The sequence below is a fragment of the Sinocyclocheilus anshuiensis genome, unplaced genomic scaffold, assembly GCF_001515605.1.
Source record: "Sinocyclocheilus anshuiensis isolate Anshui unplaced genomic scaffold, SAMN03320099.WGS_v1.1 scaffold267, whole genome shotgun sequence".
Taxonomy (NCBI): domain Eukaryota; kingdom Metazoa; phylum Chordata; class Actinopteri; order Cypriniformes; family Cyprinidae; genus Sinocyclocheilus; species Sinocyclocheilus anshuiensis.
This window is the reverse complement of record NW_015552637.1, coordinates 3,018,637-3,034,594: the sequence shown is the minus strand read 5'-3', so window position 1 is coordinate 3,034,594 and position 15,958 is coordinate 3,018,637. Positions and strand designations below refer to the sequence as shown.

The 15,958-nt window shown below is 37.2% G+C and overlaps 1 protein-coding gene across 7 annotated transcripts in view; it reads left to right on the top strand.

Moving 5' to 3' along the window:
• The window catches only part of LOC107666800 (oxidation resistance protein 1-like), a 172,470-nt gene that overhangs the window by 68,884 nt on the left and 87,628 nt on the right, over positions 1–15,958 (top strand). For 4 of the 7 annotated variants that reach the window (XM_016458247.1, XM_016458245.1, XM_016458248.1 and 1 more), the window contains 2 exons: positions 9,675–9,829; positions 11,804–11,842. In XM_016458247.1, coding sequence (XP_016313733.1) covers positions 9,675–9,829; positions 11,804–11,842 — 194 coding nt within the window. Of the gene's footprint in view, positions 1–9,674; positions 9,830–11,620; positions 11,843–15,958 lie in introns of those variants that run through there. The other 3 variants (XM_016458246.1, XM_016458243.1, XM_016458249.1) reach the window with 1 other exon arrangement.

Here is a 15,958-nt window from a genome sequence, read left to right as displayed (position 1 = left end):
GAAAGAGCTTTCAGTAAGGTTGGGAATCAGGTCACTTCCTGTTTTATAATGTTGTTTAGAGCATTTGTGTTTTCCTGAGGTTGAATATAGTGACTGTTATAAATCAAATAAAAACAAAAACAGCCTGTAGCCTCTGGTATTAAACTTCAGTACGTTGAATTTTAATGCAACTGTGACCAAACGTTTGTTCAGGCCTCGAGCTGTTTACTCCAGTGCAGACGCATGTTTATTTCACAGAACTGTTGGGAAGCTGCTTTATCACTTTACCTGCTTTATGCAATGCAATTCCATTTAACACAGTGTGGTTTAGAATGTTAATCAGAAATTCCTGCAAAAGGTGGTGAAACATTTTAATTTATAAATGCCCCATCTATTTAAGTGTGTGTACTTTTGCATGCATGTAAATTCCCCCTAATTTAAACAGCTTCATGCATTTATGAAGTAGCTACCGGTATTGGAGAGTAATTGACTCTTCGCAAAGACCCGCCCCCCTTGCTTACTGTTGATATGTGCGACAAGCCACACATCATTTTCTCATGCAGTGTTAAATATATCGCAGAGCAGAGGACACAGACAACATGCCGACAGACAAGAAAGAGCAGGTTACCTTTGGTGTGTAATTTTTGTACAATTTTTTTAAGAAATTCAAACAATAAATACCGTTTTGTGTCGTGACAGATCTCTGTCGCCTTAGTTTAAGTTGCATGTGAACCATTTACTAGTTACTAGTTAAAGCACGAAATAAACATGAACGAACATCAGAAGGTATCTTGTTTCAACCGCGGGTTTATTTGTCAGTCAAAATGGTGGATTCTGCGTTATGATTGGACAGATCACCCGTCAATCAAGCTCCATGCGAAGGATCAATTTGGTAGAAAGGCTACTAAGTTATTTTTTAGTAGTTTGAGTTTGACAATAGTTTTATGAAACTTTCCAAGGAGAAGCGGTGTAGTGTGACAAACTACTAGTGCATAATATATACTTACTACAGTGCACACTGCCTACTTTTTTTTCTGAAATACTGTTAAAATGCATTATGCAGTGATAAACATTTCACTATTTTACATATCTACTTCAGTGTGGCATCCAACATTTTGTCACTTGTATTGCACATGCTTTACCGCCAACCACTTGATAATAATTTGATATATTTTAATATGCTGAAATGAGAATTTGCTGAAAATTTACTCCAAGATGTAGACATGTTTGTTTCTTCATCTCAACAGATTTGGAGAAATGTAGCATTACATCACTTGCTCACCAATGGATTATTATATTTTTTTTTTATAGTTTGTTTTTATATTAATTATTTTTTAGTAAACACGTTCAATTTTAAAATTGACAGTCATACAGGTATACTGTATGTATGTGTGTGTTTTTATTATATATATGGGGGGTGCGCGCGCATTCACATATCCATATATAAATCAAATATATGTATTATGTATATATTAAACATAAATAATAAATTAAAAATAATTAATAATATTTTTTTAAAGAATAATAAATAATTAGATAAGTATATAATCTAGATAAATAATAATGTAGGATAAGATAGGATTTAATATTTTTAATGATGTAGCCTGGTTAATTAAAGGCTTTTTATCTTTACTATAAGAGTGCCTTGGAGTATTGCATTTTTTCATGGGTGCCGTCAGAATGAGAGTCCAAACAACTGATAAAAACATCACAATATTCGACAAGTAATCCACACGACTCCAGTCCAACAATTAACATACTGCGTGGCAAAAAGCTGCATATTTTTAAGTAACAAATTCATCATTAATGCATTTTAACTTTAAGCTGTCACTTCTGGCCAAAATATGAGTCCATAATCTATAATAACACATCTTCCAGAAATTCCATCTCACATCAAAATCCACCAGCATATTTGTTTAGAACTGTTTTGGACTGTTTTCACGTATAAACAGTGCTATATCTGTGCTTATTTCTCTCCTGAGTTAGACGAGACAACGTTTTCACTGTAAAAAGTAGTGTTATGGATAGAGGGCCCATATTTTAGCCGGAAGCAACAGTCTGAAGACAAAAACGTCTTAATGAGGGATTTGTTTCTTACAAACAGCTTTTTTGTGCAGCTTTTCACTTCACAAAACATTAATTGATGGACTGGAGTGGTGTGGATTACTTGTGGATTATTGGAATGTTTCTATCAGCTGTTTGGACACTTATTCTGACGGCACCCATTCACCAATGGTGAGTAAGTGATGTAATGCAAAATGTCTTCAAATCTTTTCTGATGAAGAAACAAACTCATTTACATCTTGGATGGCCTGACTGTGAGTAAATTTTCATTTTTTGGGTGAACTATTTCTTTAATTTATATAGCTAGTATTTGTTACTAGATAGCATTTTGATTTAATCAGATTTACTTCATATAGTGCTGTGTCATGTTTGCACTTTGAGGCTGTCTCAAGCTATATTATATCCCTCTCCTCGGCTGACTCGATTAAGCCATCAGGCGTTTGAAAAAGCCGAGGCCTGTCAAGGCCAGTGTCCCATAACTCTCTCATAAGAGCCACGTGTAAGTGGCAGTGAGGGCCCACAGGAGCTGCTTGTCTCCTCTAAATGACATGTCTTTCTCATGCCCTCATTTAGTTTCATTGCATGTAGTCTGGTCATGGTAATGGCACCCGAGAGTATCTGTAATATTTGTCTTCAAAGATCTGTGCAACAAGCAGGCCGCAGCGTTGACGTCAATCCTTCACGCTGAGATGTTTAGTTCCATGTGCACACCAGATCTGAGTTTCACTCGGGCTCAAATCCATCTTTCCGAGCGAGATAAGTGTGCTCTGGCTTTGCCTGAATTCCCTGTTGTTTATGCATCTTTTGCCAAAGCATGTGACTACTATGCTTAATCTCCGAATGTCTGGCAACGCAACTCTCTCTGCATGGAGCATGAGGAAGAAGAGAACCAAATGCCAGCTCTTCTTCTAACTCCTTTACACATTAGCTGTAAGATAAGTATCGGAGGTACTGTAACACACACACACACCGATCCCCTTCTGCTCCCCACCCAACGTGTCCCCGTCGTACTCTGTTGGCCGCGATAAAGAGCAGCCACACTCACGGCCGCCATCAGCCGCCTGCTAAAGCGTTTAATCTCTCTGCAATTTCCCACCACCCTGTTTTCCCACTGATCCATCCCACGTCCTGTGAGTAGGGGGATTTGGGATGTTTTAGAGGTTCAAAAACACAGTCAGAGAAAGAAGGAGGTGTGGGTGAATCTCATGAAGCCTGTCCAGAACATAACCCGGTCATATTTCACCCCAAATCAAAAGAGAAAGCATTTTTATTTTACAGTAAAAAAATAAATAAATAAATTAGTTTTTTTGTTTTATTTATTGTTTTGTTTTTTTTGGAACCATTAAGATGTGTGGTTTGTGACATTGTGTTCATGGTAGTTAAGCACATTTTATCTGCAGTTCTCAGTAATGCAGTGCAAAAAAAATCTCATTAAAGTTAAAAAATTATTTTTAATTGTAAGCTATTTAATACTGCCAGATAGACATCTTGGGCCATTTTGTCAAATGGTGCTGTTTTACAAGCTTGCATTGCTCCAATAATAGGATTTAATTTTATTTATTTATTTTTTAATAATCACACTAAATTAAATTGTTAAATTGACAGTTGTAGCTCATTTAAACGTAATTATATTTATATATATGTATATATGTGTACATATATAATACATATATATATATATATTTATTGAATAAATCAAAAGTAGGTCAGTACACTTGAATCAAAACGCGATATGGACTAGTGTCTGTGAATATTAAGCCGCGAAAAGACAATATATGAATCCTGCACGTTCTGCGTTTGTCTGTGGAAATCAGGCGCGGACTGTTCATCGGGAGAACCGGGACTATTCCCGGTGACCTGGCAGGCTGTGTCACGCTAACCACCGCACCGCACACACACTCTGCTCCGGTCCAGAGACACGATAGCACGGAGCGGATCACATGCGCAAGTCGGCGCAGACCACAAAATGTATCGGAGCTATTTGAATTCTACACATAATGCTATATTTTATAGCAATATGGATGAGATTGTGGCTGGCATACCCTGTCAAATGCGGCGTTACGGAGCTCAACGGCTCTGAACGACTCTAGCCCAAGCTGTGATATAAACGAACGCTATTGGCTATAACGCTGCGTGTTTCTAAGCATTTCAGGGGACCTTTAATACATAATTAATAATGAAGAATACAAAAATTAAAGTTATATAATGAGAGAGTACAGTCTGCTATGTATGTTTTTTTTTTGTTTGTTTGTTTTTTACTTTTTTTTTTAATGCAGTAATAGGCTTTCACGATCCTTACATGCTCTCATGATATTCCCCCTTACACCATGGTGTCTGTCTTCTGGTGACCTTGCTTGACTTCTAGCATCTTCTGCTCAGCAGCTTAGGAGGGTTTCCCGGTTCTGATTATTTTGACTTAGAAAACTGATTTTCTAATTATAGCTTATATTATATATAAGCAGTGTTTTCACGGCAGATGTTCTGTACCGATTCAGTGCAGCCTCTGCGTCTGCGAATCACATAATCTACCCCTTAATTGAAGGAGAATGTTGTTTACATAAACACTCGAGCAGCGACGGCCGGTGCTGATGGTTAAAATACAGCTTCGGCATGAATACGTTCTCCTAATAAGAGCAGAAGTCATGCAGCGAGGCGGCTGTGGTTATTATTGTTTGAAGGAAAGCTGGTGCTTTGTTTACATCTGGTGTTACGAAGACTGGAAGCTGGCCAGACCCTCCTCTCCCCCTCACTGTCTTTCTGAGCTGAATAACAGATAAAGCCACGGCGATGATTGGCACCACATCTCGTCCGTATGGAGGAATGAAAGAGCGCTGCGCCAGCTAGTTATTACACACCCCGCATCACAGCGGGAGCGGGACCTCAGCGACGACTCGCCATTCGGCCCTCATTTTCAATTCAAAAGCGGACGGTTTTGCATTCACAGGAACAACAGGAGCATCTAAATGGAGAAATTAAAAGTGTGTCTGTCTACAGGTGCCTGTCTGACTGAACAAATCACAAACTAGCTGCATGATTGTGTCTTCTAGTGTCATTGATACTTCACTGATCTGAATCTTTGATCCACATCATTGCACAAAAATGTTTGTTAATTGACTAAATGAATTACTTTGAGTGAACCTAATTTGTTTATGTTCACTTTTTAACCAGTCAAAAGTTTAAGATTTTTGAAAGGGGTCTCTTATGCTCACCAAGTCTGGATTTATTTGGTCAAAAATACTGTTGAAAAGTAATATTATTCTATTAAAAGTAATATATTTTGCAATGGCAAAGCTGAAGTTCCACAGCTATTACTCTAGCCACAGCCACATTACTCCAGTCTTTTGTGTCACATGATTCTTCATAAATCATTTTAATATTCTGATTTGGTATTCAGATGTTTTCAATTACTGTTGGTAATTAATCAGTTATTAATGGTTATTACTTTTGTTAATGTTTTTGCTGCTTAGTTTTTATGGATTCCACAAAAATCTTGTTTTCTACATTGATAATAATGAGAATTGTTTCTTGAAAGCCAGCTCAGCATATTAAACTGGTTTTAATTTTAGTTTAGTTTAGTTTAGTTTAGTTTAGTTTAGTTTAGTTTAGTTCAAATAAATGCATCGTTGGTGAACATAAGAGACTTGAAGACATTTAAAAAAAAATCTGAATTATTCCAAACTTTTGACTGGTTGTGTGTGTGTGTGTCGCATTGGTTGGTAAGCTAATAACGCAATAAAAATAAAGCATAAAAACAGGTTTTAGAATATTTTTAGAAATAAACATTTCTATTGTTTATATAATATATTTTAGTTGGATTTAAGCATTTTTGTCTTTTTTTTTTTTGGTATAAAATATTTCTAATCAACTTTTTAATTGTAAAGTTAATCGCTCTACATTCAGGGATTGCCTGCTCTTTGAGGTGACTGGTTTGGTGGTTTGGTGGTTTGGTGTTTTTGAGCTGGTTGAGTTGGACTCTTGTGTAAAGTTTGACCGTCTGGCTTCAGTTTTCTGGTTGACTTGCTGCCCTGTGTTGTCTAACTAGTTCTTGTTTTTGTTGGGCTTCCTTAACCGTGTAATCTTGCCGGCCGGTGTTTGTCTTCTGGCTGATTGCACATATTATGTAATGGTGAGCTGGTTTGAGAGAGAGAGACAGAGAGAGGGGGGAAACCACACCTGGGGTCTACCATCAGCATGTAGTCAGAGGTGCTGGAGGCTCCTTTGTGAGCTGTTTATTTAGACAGCTGTCCCACACACACACACACACACATCTCTGTTAGGAGAGAATAATTTAATGTTTGTCTATATGCAAGATTTTTTCAACTGATTATAAAGAAGTTTAGAATACATGATGACCATTTTTGACATGTGGGATCAATATCTTGCTCATAATGCTGTTTTCCTTAACCTTTTGCCAAGCAGACATCATATGTTTATGAAATGAACACATTGAGCTTTGGTGCTTCTGTAAGTAACACAGCTAAAAGTGACTAAAAATAATTATTCAGAATGATAAAATATTATTTTTTTTAAATATTATTATAATATACAAGTATATTATTATCTTATCTATTTTATATATTATTATTGTTTTATGATTATTTTTATTGTCATAATATTTCTATTACTGATTTATGACCAGTAGGTGGCGCAGTTTTGAAGCTGCCAAACTAGAATTTGAACGCCCGTCCAAACTTATGGCACCCCTGCATTTTTACTGTTTATTTTTACAGCTACCAATAAGAGTGTAGTGCTCTTATTGTACCATGTTTAAATCTATGCCACCACCACCAAAATAAAAAATTCTGAAATATGAAATTGTCTGCAGATTCAATCTGACTCTTCATTTCCTGGTTCTTTAACACATAGCAGCACATGCTGTCTATCTGATTTCTCATGCTGGCAGCATTTCAGGATTGACCCGAAGATGATTGGCAGGATTCCTGGGAATGTTGTTTTGCTCTTTCAGGCTTTTTGTCTCAATTATAAGTCGAGATGGAAAGTGAAGATGATTGACTGTGAGATCAAACAATGAACTGATCCTGGCTCCAGTGATCTGCCTTTCTTTAGGTTCACTACATGTTTTAAAGCAAATCACTTTAAAGATTCAACATTTGCCCTGAGCGAAGGAATTCAACTTTTCATCGTCTTGTTCAGTAGTTTTTATCTAAAACGACTTTCTTGAATAATGCAGCATTTTTACAATTGCAGATAAATTTGGGAATATATTAGAGTGACCCGAAGGCAAATTTACTGTGCCATGTTGCATTTTTCTACTTAAGCTGCACAATGAAACCTCATGCATGTACTATATCTGTCTCAATTACTTACACCGTTATCACATTTTTTTAATCATATGGTGTTTTAAGTACTTTAGAGTACCATTTAAATATGAATATACTGTATACAATAATTTAGTGCCATAGTATATTAGTACCATAGTTTTACCATCCTATACCATACCATAAAAATCCTGCAGTATGACTTTAAGTGACGTGACATGTGGCCAAGTATGGTGACCCATACTAGGAATTAGTGCTCTGCATTTAACCCATCCAAACAGAGAGAGGGGGGAAACCACACCTGGGGTCTACCATCAGCATGTAGTCAGAGGTGCTGGAGGCTCCTTTGTGAGCTGTTTATTTAGACAGCTGTCCCACACACACACACACACACATCTCTGTTAGGAGAGAATAATTTAATGTTTGTCTATATGCAAGATTTTTTCAACTGATTATAAAGAAGTTTAGAATACATGATGACCATTTTTGACATGTGGGATCAATATCTTGCTCATAATGCTGTTTTCCTTAACCTTTTGCCAAGCAGACATCATATGTTTATGAAATGAACACATTGAGCTTTGGTGCTTCTGTAAGTAACACAGCTAAAAGTGACTAAAAATAATTATTCAGAATGATAAAATATTATTTTTTTTAAATATTATTATAATATACAAGTATATTATTATCTTATCTATTTTATATATTATTATTGTTTTATGATTATTTTTATTGTCATAATATTTCTATTACTGATTTATGACCAGTAGGTGGCGCAGTTTTGAAGCTGCCAAACTAGAATTTGAACGCCCGTCCAAACTTATGGCACCCCTGCATTTTTACTGTTTATTTTTACAGCTACCAATAAGAGTGTAGTGCTCTTATTGTACCATGTTTAAATCTATGCCACCACCACCAAAATAAAAAATTCTGAAATATGAAATTGTCTGCAGATTCAATCTGACTCTTCATTTCCTGGTTCTTTAACACATAGCAGCACATGCTGTCTATCTGATTTCTCATGCTGGCAGCATTTCAGGATTGACCCGAAGATGATTGGCAGGATTCCTGGGAATGTTGTTTTGCTCTTTCAGGCTTTTTGTCTCAATTATAAGTCGAGATGGAAAGTGAAGATGATTGACTGTGAGATCAAACAATGAACTGATCCTGGCTCCAGTGATCTGCCTTTCTTTAGGTTCACTACATGTTTTAAAGCAAATCACTTTAAAGATTCAACATTTGCCCTGAGCGAAGGAATTCAACTTTTCATCGTCTTGTTCAGTAGTTTTTATCTAAAACGACTTTCTTGAATAATGCAGCATTTTTACAATTGCAGATAAATTTGGGAATATATTAGAGTGACCCGAAGGCAAATTTACTGTGCCATGTTGCATTTTTCTACTTAAGCTGCACAATGAAACCTCATGCATGTACTATATCTGTCTCAATTACTTACACCGTTATCACATTTTTTTAATCATATGGTGTTTTAAGTACTTTAGAGTACCATTTAAATATGAATATACTGTATACAATAATTTAGTGCCATAGTATATTAGTACCATAGTTTTACCATCCTATACCATACCATAAAAATCCTGCAGTATGACTTTAAGTGACGTGACATGTGGCCAAGTATGGTGACCCATACTAGGAATTAGTGCTCTGCATTTAACCCATCCAAAGTGAACACACACACCCGGAGCAGTGGGCAGCCATTTATGCTGCGGCACCCAGGGAGCAGTTGGGGGTTCGGTGCCTTGCTCAAGGGCACCTCAGTCGTGGTATTGAAGGTGGAAGAGAGCACTGTACATTCACTCCCCCCACCTACAATCCCTGCTAGTACGAGACTCGAACCCGCAACCTTTGGGTTACGAGTCCGACTCTCTAACCATTAGGCCACGACTTCCCCCTAAGAGTTGCAAATGTCACATATCTTATAAAATAATAGAAGCTTTTTTTATGTATGATATAAAACAGATTTCCATCAAAAGCCATTAAAAAGTCTGATTACCCATTAGAAAGAAATAGTTCTGTTTTTTAATTATCATAAGAGTCATGTGTCACAAAGCTCAGTCACATATTGTACTCCTCAAGAATCTGGGTCAAAATGTCACCTGTTGCCTCCATCTGTTGGCTTTTATGGATGCATGACACCACAATAATTGACTGGCAAAGAAAAGTTCTTCTCATGTAGATCTAGTCATACACAACAGTTTAGATGGAATCAATGAAAGCAGGCCTTTAGCAGCACAAAAAAGATGTACAGTTGCACACACGGTCCATAAGTTTGCAAACCCCATGTGGTTTGAAGACTCAGTTCTGCATGTCTCCTGTGCTGTTTCCTCTCAGACTGAAGAAGAAGTCCCAGTCAGTGGATATCGGCTCTCAAGGTTTTCCAGCACGGCTCATCCCGAGTCTGTCCTTAAACAGATCTTCACCACCTGTTGCCAAGACAACCACATCTGAGGTGCAAGAAAACAACACCACCAATTCCCAGCGCCGAGGTCCGCGGTGCAGCGATCTGTATGTTTATGAAATGAACACATTGAGCTTTGGTGCTTCTGTAAGTAACACAGCTAAAAGTGACTAAAAATAATTATTCAGAATGATAAAATATTATTTTTTTTAAATATTATTATAATATACAAGTATATTATTATCTTATCTATTTTATATATTATTATTGTTTTATGATTATTTTTATTGTCATAATATTTCTATTACTGATTTATGACCAGTAGGTGGCGCAGTTTTGAAGCTGCCAAACTAGAATTTGAACGCCCGTCCAAACTTATGGCACCCCTGCATTTTTACTGTTTATTTTTACAGCTACCAATAAGAGTGTAGTGCTCTTATTGTACCATGTTTAAATCTATGCCACCACCACCAAAATAAAAAATTCTGAAATATGAAATTGTCTGCAGATTCAATCTGACTCTTCATTTCCTGGTTCTTTAACACATAGCAGCACATGCTGTCTATCTGATTTCTCATGCTGGCAGCATTTCAGGATTGACCCGAAGATGATTGGCAGGATTCCTGGGAATGTTGTTTTGCTCTTTCAGGCTTTTTGTCTCAATTATAAGTCGAGATGGAAAGTGAAGATGATTGACTGTGAGATCAAACAATGAACTGATCCTGGCTCCAGTGATCTGCCTTTCTTTAGGTTCACTACATGTTTTAAAGCAAATCACTTTAAAGATTCAACATTTGCCCTGAGCGAAGGAATTCAACTTTTCATCGTCTTGTTCAGTAGTTTTTATCTAAAACGACTTTCTTGAATAATGCAGCATTTTTACAATTGCAGATAAATTTGGGAATATATTAGAGTGACCCGAAGGCAAATTTACTGTGCCATGTTGCATTTTTCTACTTAAGCTGCACAATGAAACCTCATGCATGTACTATATCTGTCTCAATTACTTACACCGTTATCACATTTTTTTAATCATATGGTGTTTTAAGTACTTTAGAGTACCATTTAAATATGAATATACTGTATACAATAATTTAGTGCCATAGTATATTAGTACCATAGTTTTACCATCCTATACCATACCATAAAAATCCTGCAGTATGACTTTAAGTGACGTGACATGTGGCCAAGTATGGTGACCCATACTAGGAATTAGTGCTCTGCATTTAACCCATCCAAAGTGAACACACACACCCGGAGCAGTGGGCAGCCATTTATGCTGCGGCACCCAGGGAGCAGTTGGGGGTTCGGTGCCTTGCTCAAGGGCACCTCAGTCGTGGTATTGAAGGTGGAAGAGAGCACTGTACATTCACTCCCCCCACCTACAATCCCTGCTAGTACGAGACTCGAACCCGCAACCTTTGGGTTACGAGTCCGACTCTCTAACCATTAGGCCACGACTTCCCCCTAAGAGTTGCAAATGTCACATATCTTATAAAATAATAGAAGCTTTTTTTATGTATGATATAAAACAGATTTCCATCAAAAGCCATTAAAAAGTCTGATTACCCATTAGAAAGAAATAGTTCTGTTTTTTAATTATCATAAGAGTCATGTGTCACAAAGCTCAGTCACATATTGTACTCCTCAAGAATCTGGGTCAAAATGTCACCTGTTGCCTCCATCTGTTGGCTTTTATGGATGCATGACACCACAATAATTGACTGGCAAAGAAAAGTTCTTCTCATGTAGATCTAGTCATACACAACAGTTTAGATGGAATCAATGAAAGCAGGCCTTTAGCAGCACAAAAAAGATGTACAGTTGCACACACGGTCCATAAGTTTGCAAACCCCATGTGGTTTGAAGACTCAGTTCTGCATGTCTCCTGTGCTGTTTCCTCTCAGACTGAAGAAGAAGTCCCAGTCAGTGGATATCGGCTCTCAAGGTTTTCCAGCACGGCTCATCCCGAGTCTGTCCTTAAACAGATCTTCACCACCTGTTGCCAAGACAACCACATCTGAGGTGCAAGAAAACAACACCACCAATTCCCAGCGCCGAGGTCCGCGGTGCAGCGATCTGAAACGAGGATACACAATAGGTAAATGAGCATCTGGCTGTCTTCAGTATAGCAGACTCTGTGTGTTTGTTTCATGAGTTTCATCTGTGTGTGTGAGTGTATGAAGATGTTCACATTGTGTGAGTGTTTAGAAAGCTCTGACTTCCTGTTTTCTGCCTCCTCTTGTTCTCTTCTTGCTCTCTGCTCATTCACCTCAGTCTCACTTGTCCTCTTTGTCTCCTGATTCTCTCATGTCAACTCTCTTCTCTTTCTGTCCTTGCTCTCATCTCTGTATCCTCACTTTTTCTTCTCCTCCTTATCCATCTCATCTTCTCCCCTCTTGATTCTCTGCTTGATCTCACCTCATGTATGTCTTTATTCTATCTCCTCTCATTCTTCACGCTCTTCTTGCTCTCCTCTCTTTCTGTCCTTTTTCCTCTCATTTCTCCTTTTTCTTCAAGATCTCACCTCTTTTTCATGTCTCCATAGTTTCTCCACTCCTTCTCCACGTTTTGCTTTCATCCATTTCATCTCGTTCTCGGCCTCCTTTTTTCCTCTCTTTCTTATTTCTCTCATATTTCTCCTCTTTTCTGCCTTTTTTTTAAATATCTATCTCCATAGTTTCTCCTCTAGTTCTCCACCATCTCTTTTTGCTCTCATTGTCTCAACTTTTCACCTCTCTTTCTCTTCTCTCTTTGCTCTTGTCTTTCTCCTCTCTTTATCCTTTCTCCTCTTTTTCCTCTTTCTCGTCAATTTCATTTCTCTTCTTTTCTTCTAGGGCTAATCTAGAAGATAAACATAGTTTCTCCTCTCATTCTCCACTTTTTACTCTCATCTCTGTCTTCTCTCTTGTTACTGTCTCCACTCTTTCTTATTTCTCTCATATTTCTCCTCTTTTCTGCCTAGATCTCTCCTCTTTTTTATATCCGTCTCCATAGTTTCTCCTCTCATTCGCCACCAACTTTTTGCTCTCATTCTCTCAACTTTTCTCCTCTTTCTCCTTTCTCCTCTCATCGATTTCATCTCTTTCTCTTCTTTTCTTCTAGAGCTCATCTCTTTTGATGTCTCCATTCTCCTCTCATTCTTCTCTCTGCCCTTGCTCTCACATCTGTCTCTTCTCTTTCTTCCATGTCTTCTCTTTTTCTCGTCGGTCTCATCTTTTACAGTATCTCCATAGTTTCACTTAATGTTCTCCACTCTTTCTCTCCATGCACTCATGTCTGTCTCTCCTCTTTATTCTCTCATTCCCCTCTGTCTCCTGTCTTTCTTGCCGGTCTCCTCTTTTTCCTCTCTTTCTCATCTATCAAATCTGTTTCTCCCCTCTCTTTTCTGATTTTGTCCTTGATCTCACCTATTTTCTTTATCTGTCTCCATTCTTTTTCCTCTTGTTCTCCACTCCCTCTTTTTGCTCTCATCTCCATCTCTTCTTGTCTCATTTTCTCTTATCTCTCATCTCGGTCTCCTCTTTCTTTTCTGTTTTATATTACCATATTGAAAAGCTTTTCTCAGTGTTTCTCCCAGTACACAGAGTGAATACTGTGATCTGTGAAATAAGCCCGATGCTTGTGCGGGTTAGTGGGGTCTGAAGGGATTGTGAGGAGAGGTCAGAGGCTTTAGAGAGAGCAGGAGATGGCTTTCCTTTCATCTAAGCCCATTTGATTGTGCTGCTGATTTGACGATGTTTCCCCAAATCAAGAAGGTCCTTCAGTGCGCTCACAGAACACGGGTTAGCAAATACACCTGCTTTGTGTTCACTTCATTTACTCACTCTTGAGTAGCTGTTTTGTTGAATGTTAGAGTAAAAAACAGATATAATTATATGGTTTTCTGATCAGTACAGCACGTGATACCTACAAAACTACTAGTTGTGATTGTTACTAGTATCGTTATTACTATTTCTGCATTTAATGATAGGGATTTGAATAAATCTTTGTGGTACTAAACCAATCGTAGCTAAATTTTCACAATGACCAGTGTTGTTTTAGTTATTTATTAATGTTTTGATTTTTTTCATTTATTACAGTTTTATTAATATAAGTGTTTAGTAAAATAAGTTTATACGTTTATGTGTTAAGTGTTTTATTACATTTAGTAAATATTTTAATTTATTTTTATTTCAGTCTTAGTCATTTTAATATTTAATTTTATATTTTACTTATTTTACTTTACTAAAAATTTAATTTTGTTAAAATATTTATTTAATTTCATCTTTATTTCAATTCCCAAAAGCATTTTTTGATAGACATTGACTAGTAATTTTAGCCTATGGCTAAAAAAAAAGGACAAATCCCACTGAATTACATTGTAGAAGGGAACAAATGGGACTTGTATCAAGCTAAAGAGGTTTATTTTGCTATAATGATCTGTTGACTATATATTATACCCTGCTGTTTCAATAAATGGACATGAAATATTGATTTGAGTTGAAATTTGGCTTTATTAAGTGATAAGAAAGAGACGGTGGAGCCATACGAGAGATGTAAAACTAGCACTGCTGTGTAGAAAACTGGTCGCCTGGAATAGCAGTCAATAATATAGTTTAACAGTTGTTATTGATGGCAGGCAGAATGTTGGGATTTGATCAATCAGAGTATTTCTGAGATCCGTGTAATAATGATTGATGTTTTATTAGCATTTTGCATTGGTTGCTCTTTAATGTTATTGGTGATTTTGCTGTTCTCATTGTTTGACTTTCTCCTGTCTTTTAGAGGCCGTGCCCTCAGGCAATCACTGCAAATCACAGCACAGTTTGCCTTTTCATAGTGCTTCTAATTGCTGGAGAGGATGGCGGGAGAGAGAAGTGTTATCGATGGCCGCACGCTGAGCGTCTTTTCATCCTGTGTCAGAGCCGCCATTAAAACCGCACCACATATCCCGCTACGTTTTAATAACCTGCCCTCATGTATCCCGCCAAATTATACTGTCATTTCCAGCTCGATGTGAGCGATGGTTAGAGTGTTTTAATGTTTTTAAATGAAAATGACCCTGACAGGCCATTCGGTCTCTGAGAAACCACTGAGAGTGGTTTTATAGCAGGCGAGCGTACATGCCGCAATAAGTGCTTTTGGCTGGCTGCAAATGGGTCAGGGAGAGCGCGGTATAAATTCGTCCATGTGGACATAAGCCTGCAATAATGAAATAAGTGCAGATCTCGGGGTGATGTGGGAAATGCGCTTCAGGTAATCAGTGGAGAGGAGTCAGGTCCACAGCGGTCCCGTAGGGTCCTGTGTAGCCTTAATACCTAACTCACCTAATTCTGTTAACAAGATACTGGATAGTCTGTTATGTAAGCCTATATATTTATCCTGTAGTTCTTCAGAATGACGTTATCTACCCCTCGGCCTTTGGTGCTAGTCATGGTGGAATACATGAAAAGTTAAATGGATATACATCATTGCACTTGCATTGCAAGTAAAGCATCAACACATGCAAGCATGCAAAGTGCATATAACATACTGTTAACCAGAAGCTAGTTTTGAACTGTTTGTTCGAAGTGGTCACATACACTACTATTCAAAATTTGGAGTCTGTAAGATTTTTTTTGTTGTTGTTTTTGAAAGAAATTAATACTTTGATTCAATAAGGATGCATTAAATTGAATAAAAGTGACTGTAAAGACATGTATAATGTTAGGAAATCTTTCAAATTTCAAATAAATCCTGTTTGAACTTTCTATTTATCAAAGAATCCTGGAAAAAATGCATCACGGTTTCCACAAAGGTATTAAGCAGCACAACTATTTTGAACATTTGATAATAAAAAGAAATGTTTCTTGTGTAGATCAGCATATTAGAATGATTTCTGAAGGATCATATGACACTGAAGACTGGATTACTGATGCTGAAAATACAGCTTTGCCTCAGGAATAAAATGAATTTTAAAGATATATTGGATTAGAAAACGTTGTTTAAAAGTTGTTTTAAATTGTAATAATATTTCACAAAATTACTATATCTTTAATCAAATAAATGCAGCCTTTGTGAGCATAAGAGATTTCAAAAACAATATACAAAATCTTTCTGACCCCACACTTTTGAATGGTAGTGTATATTATGCAGGATTCGAAGTTAACTTGCTAAGTGCTAAATAAATATTAAAGGGGTCCTATTATGCTCTTTTACAAAGTCTTGATTTTGTTTTGGGGGTGTACTAGAACAG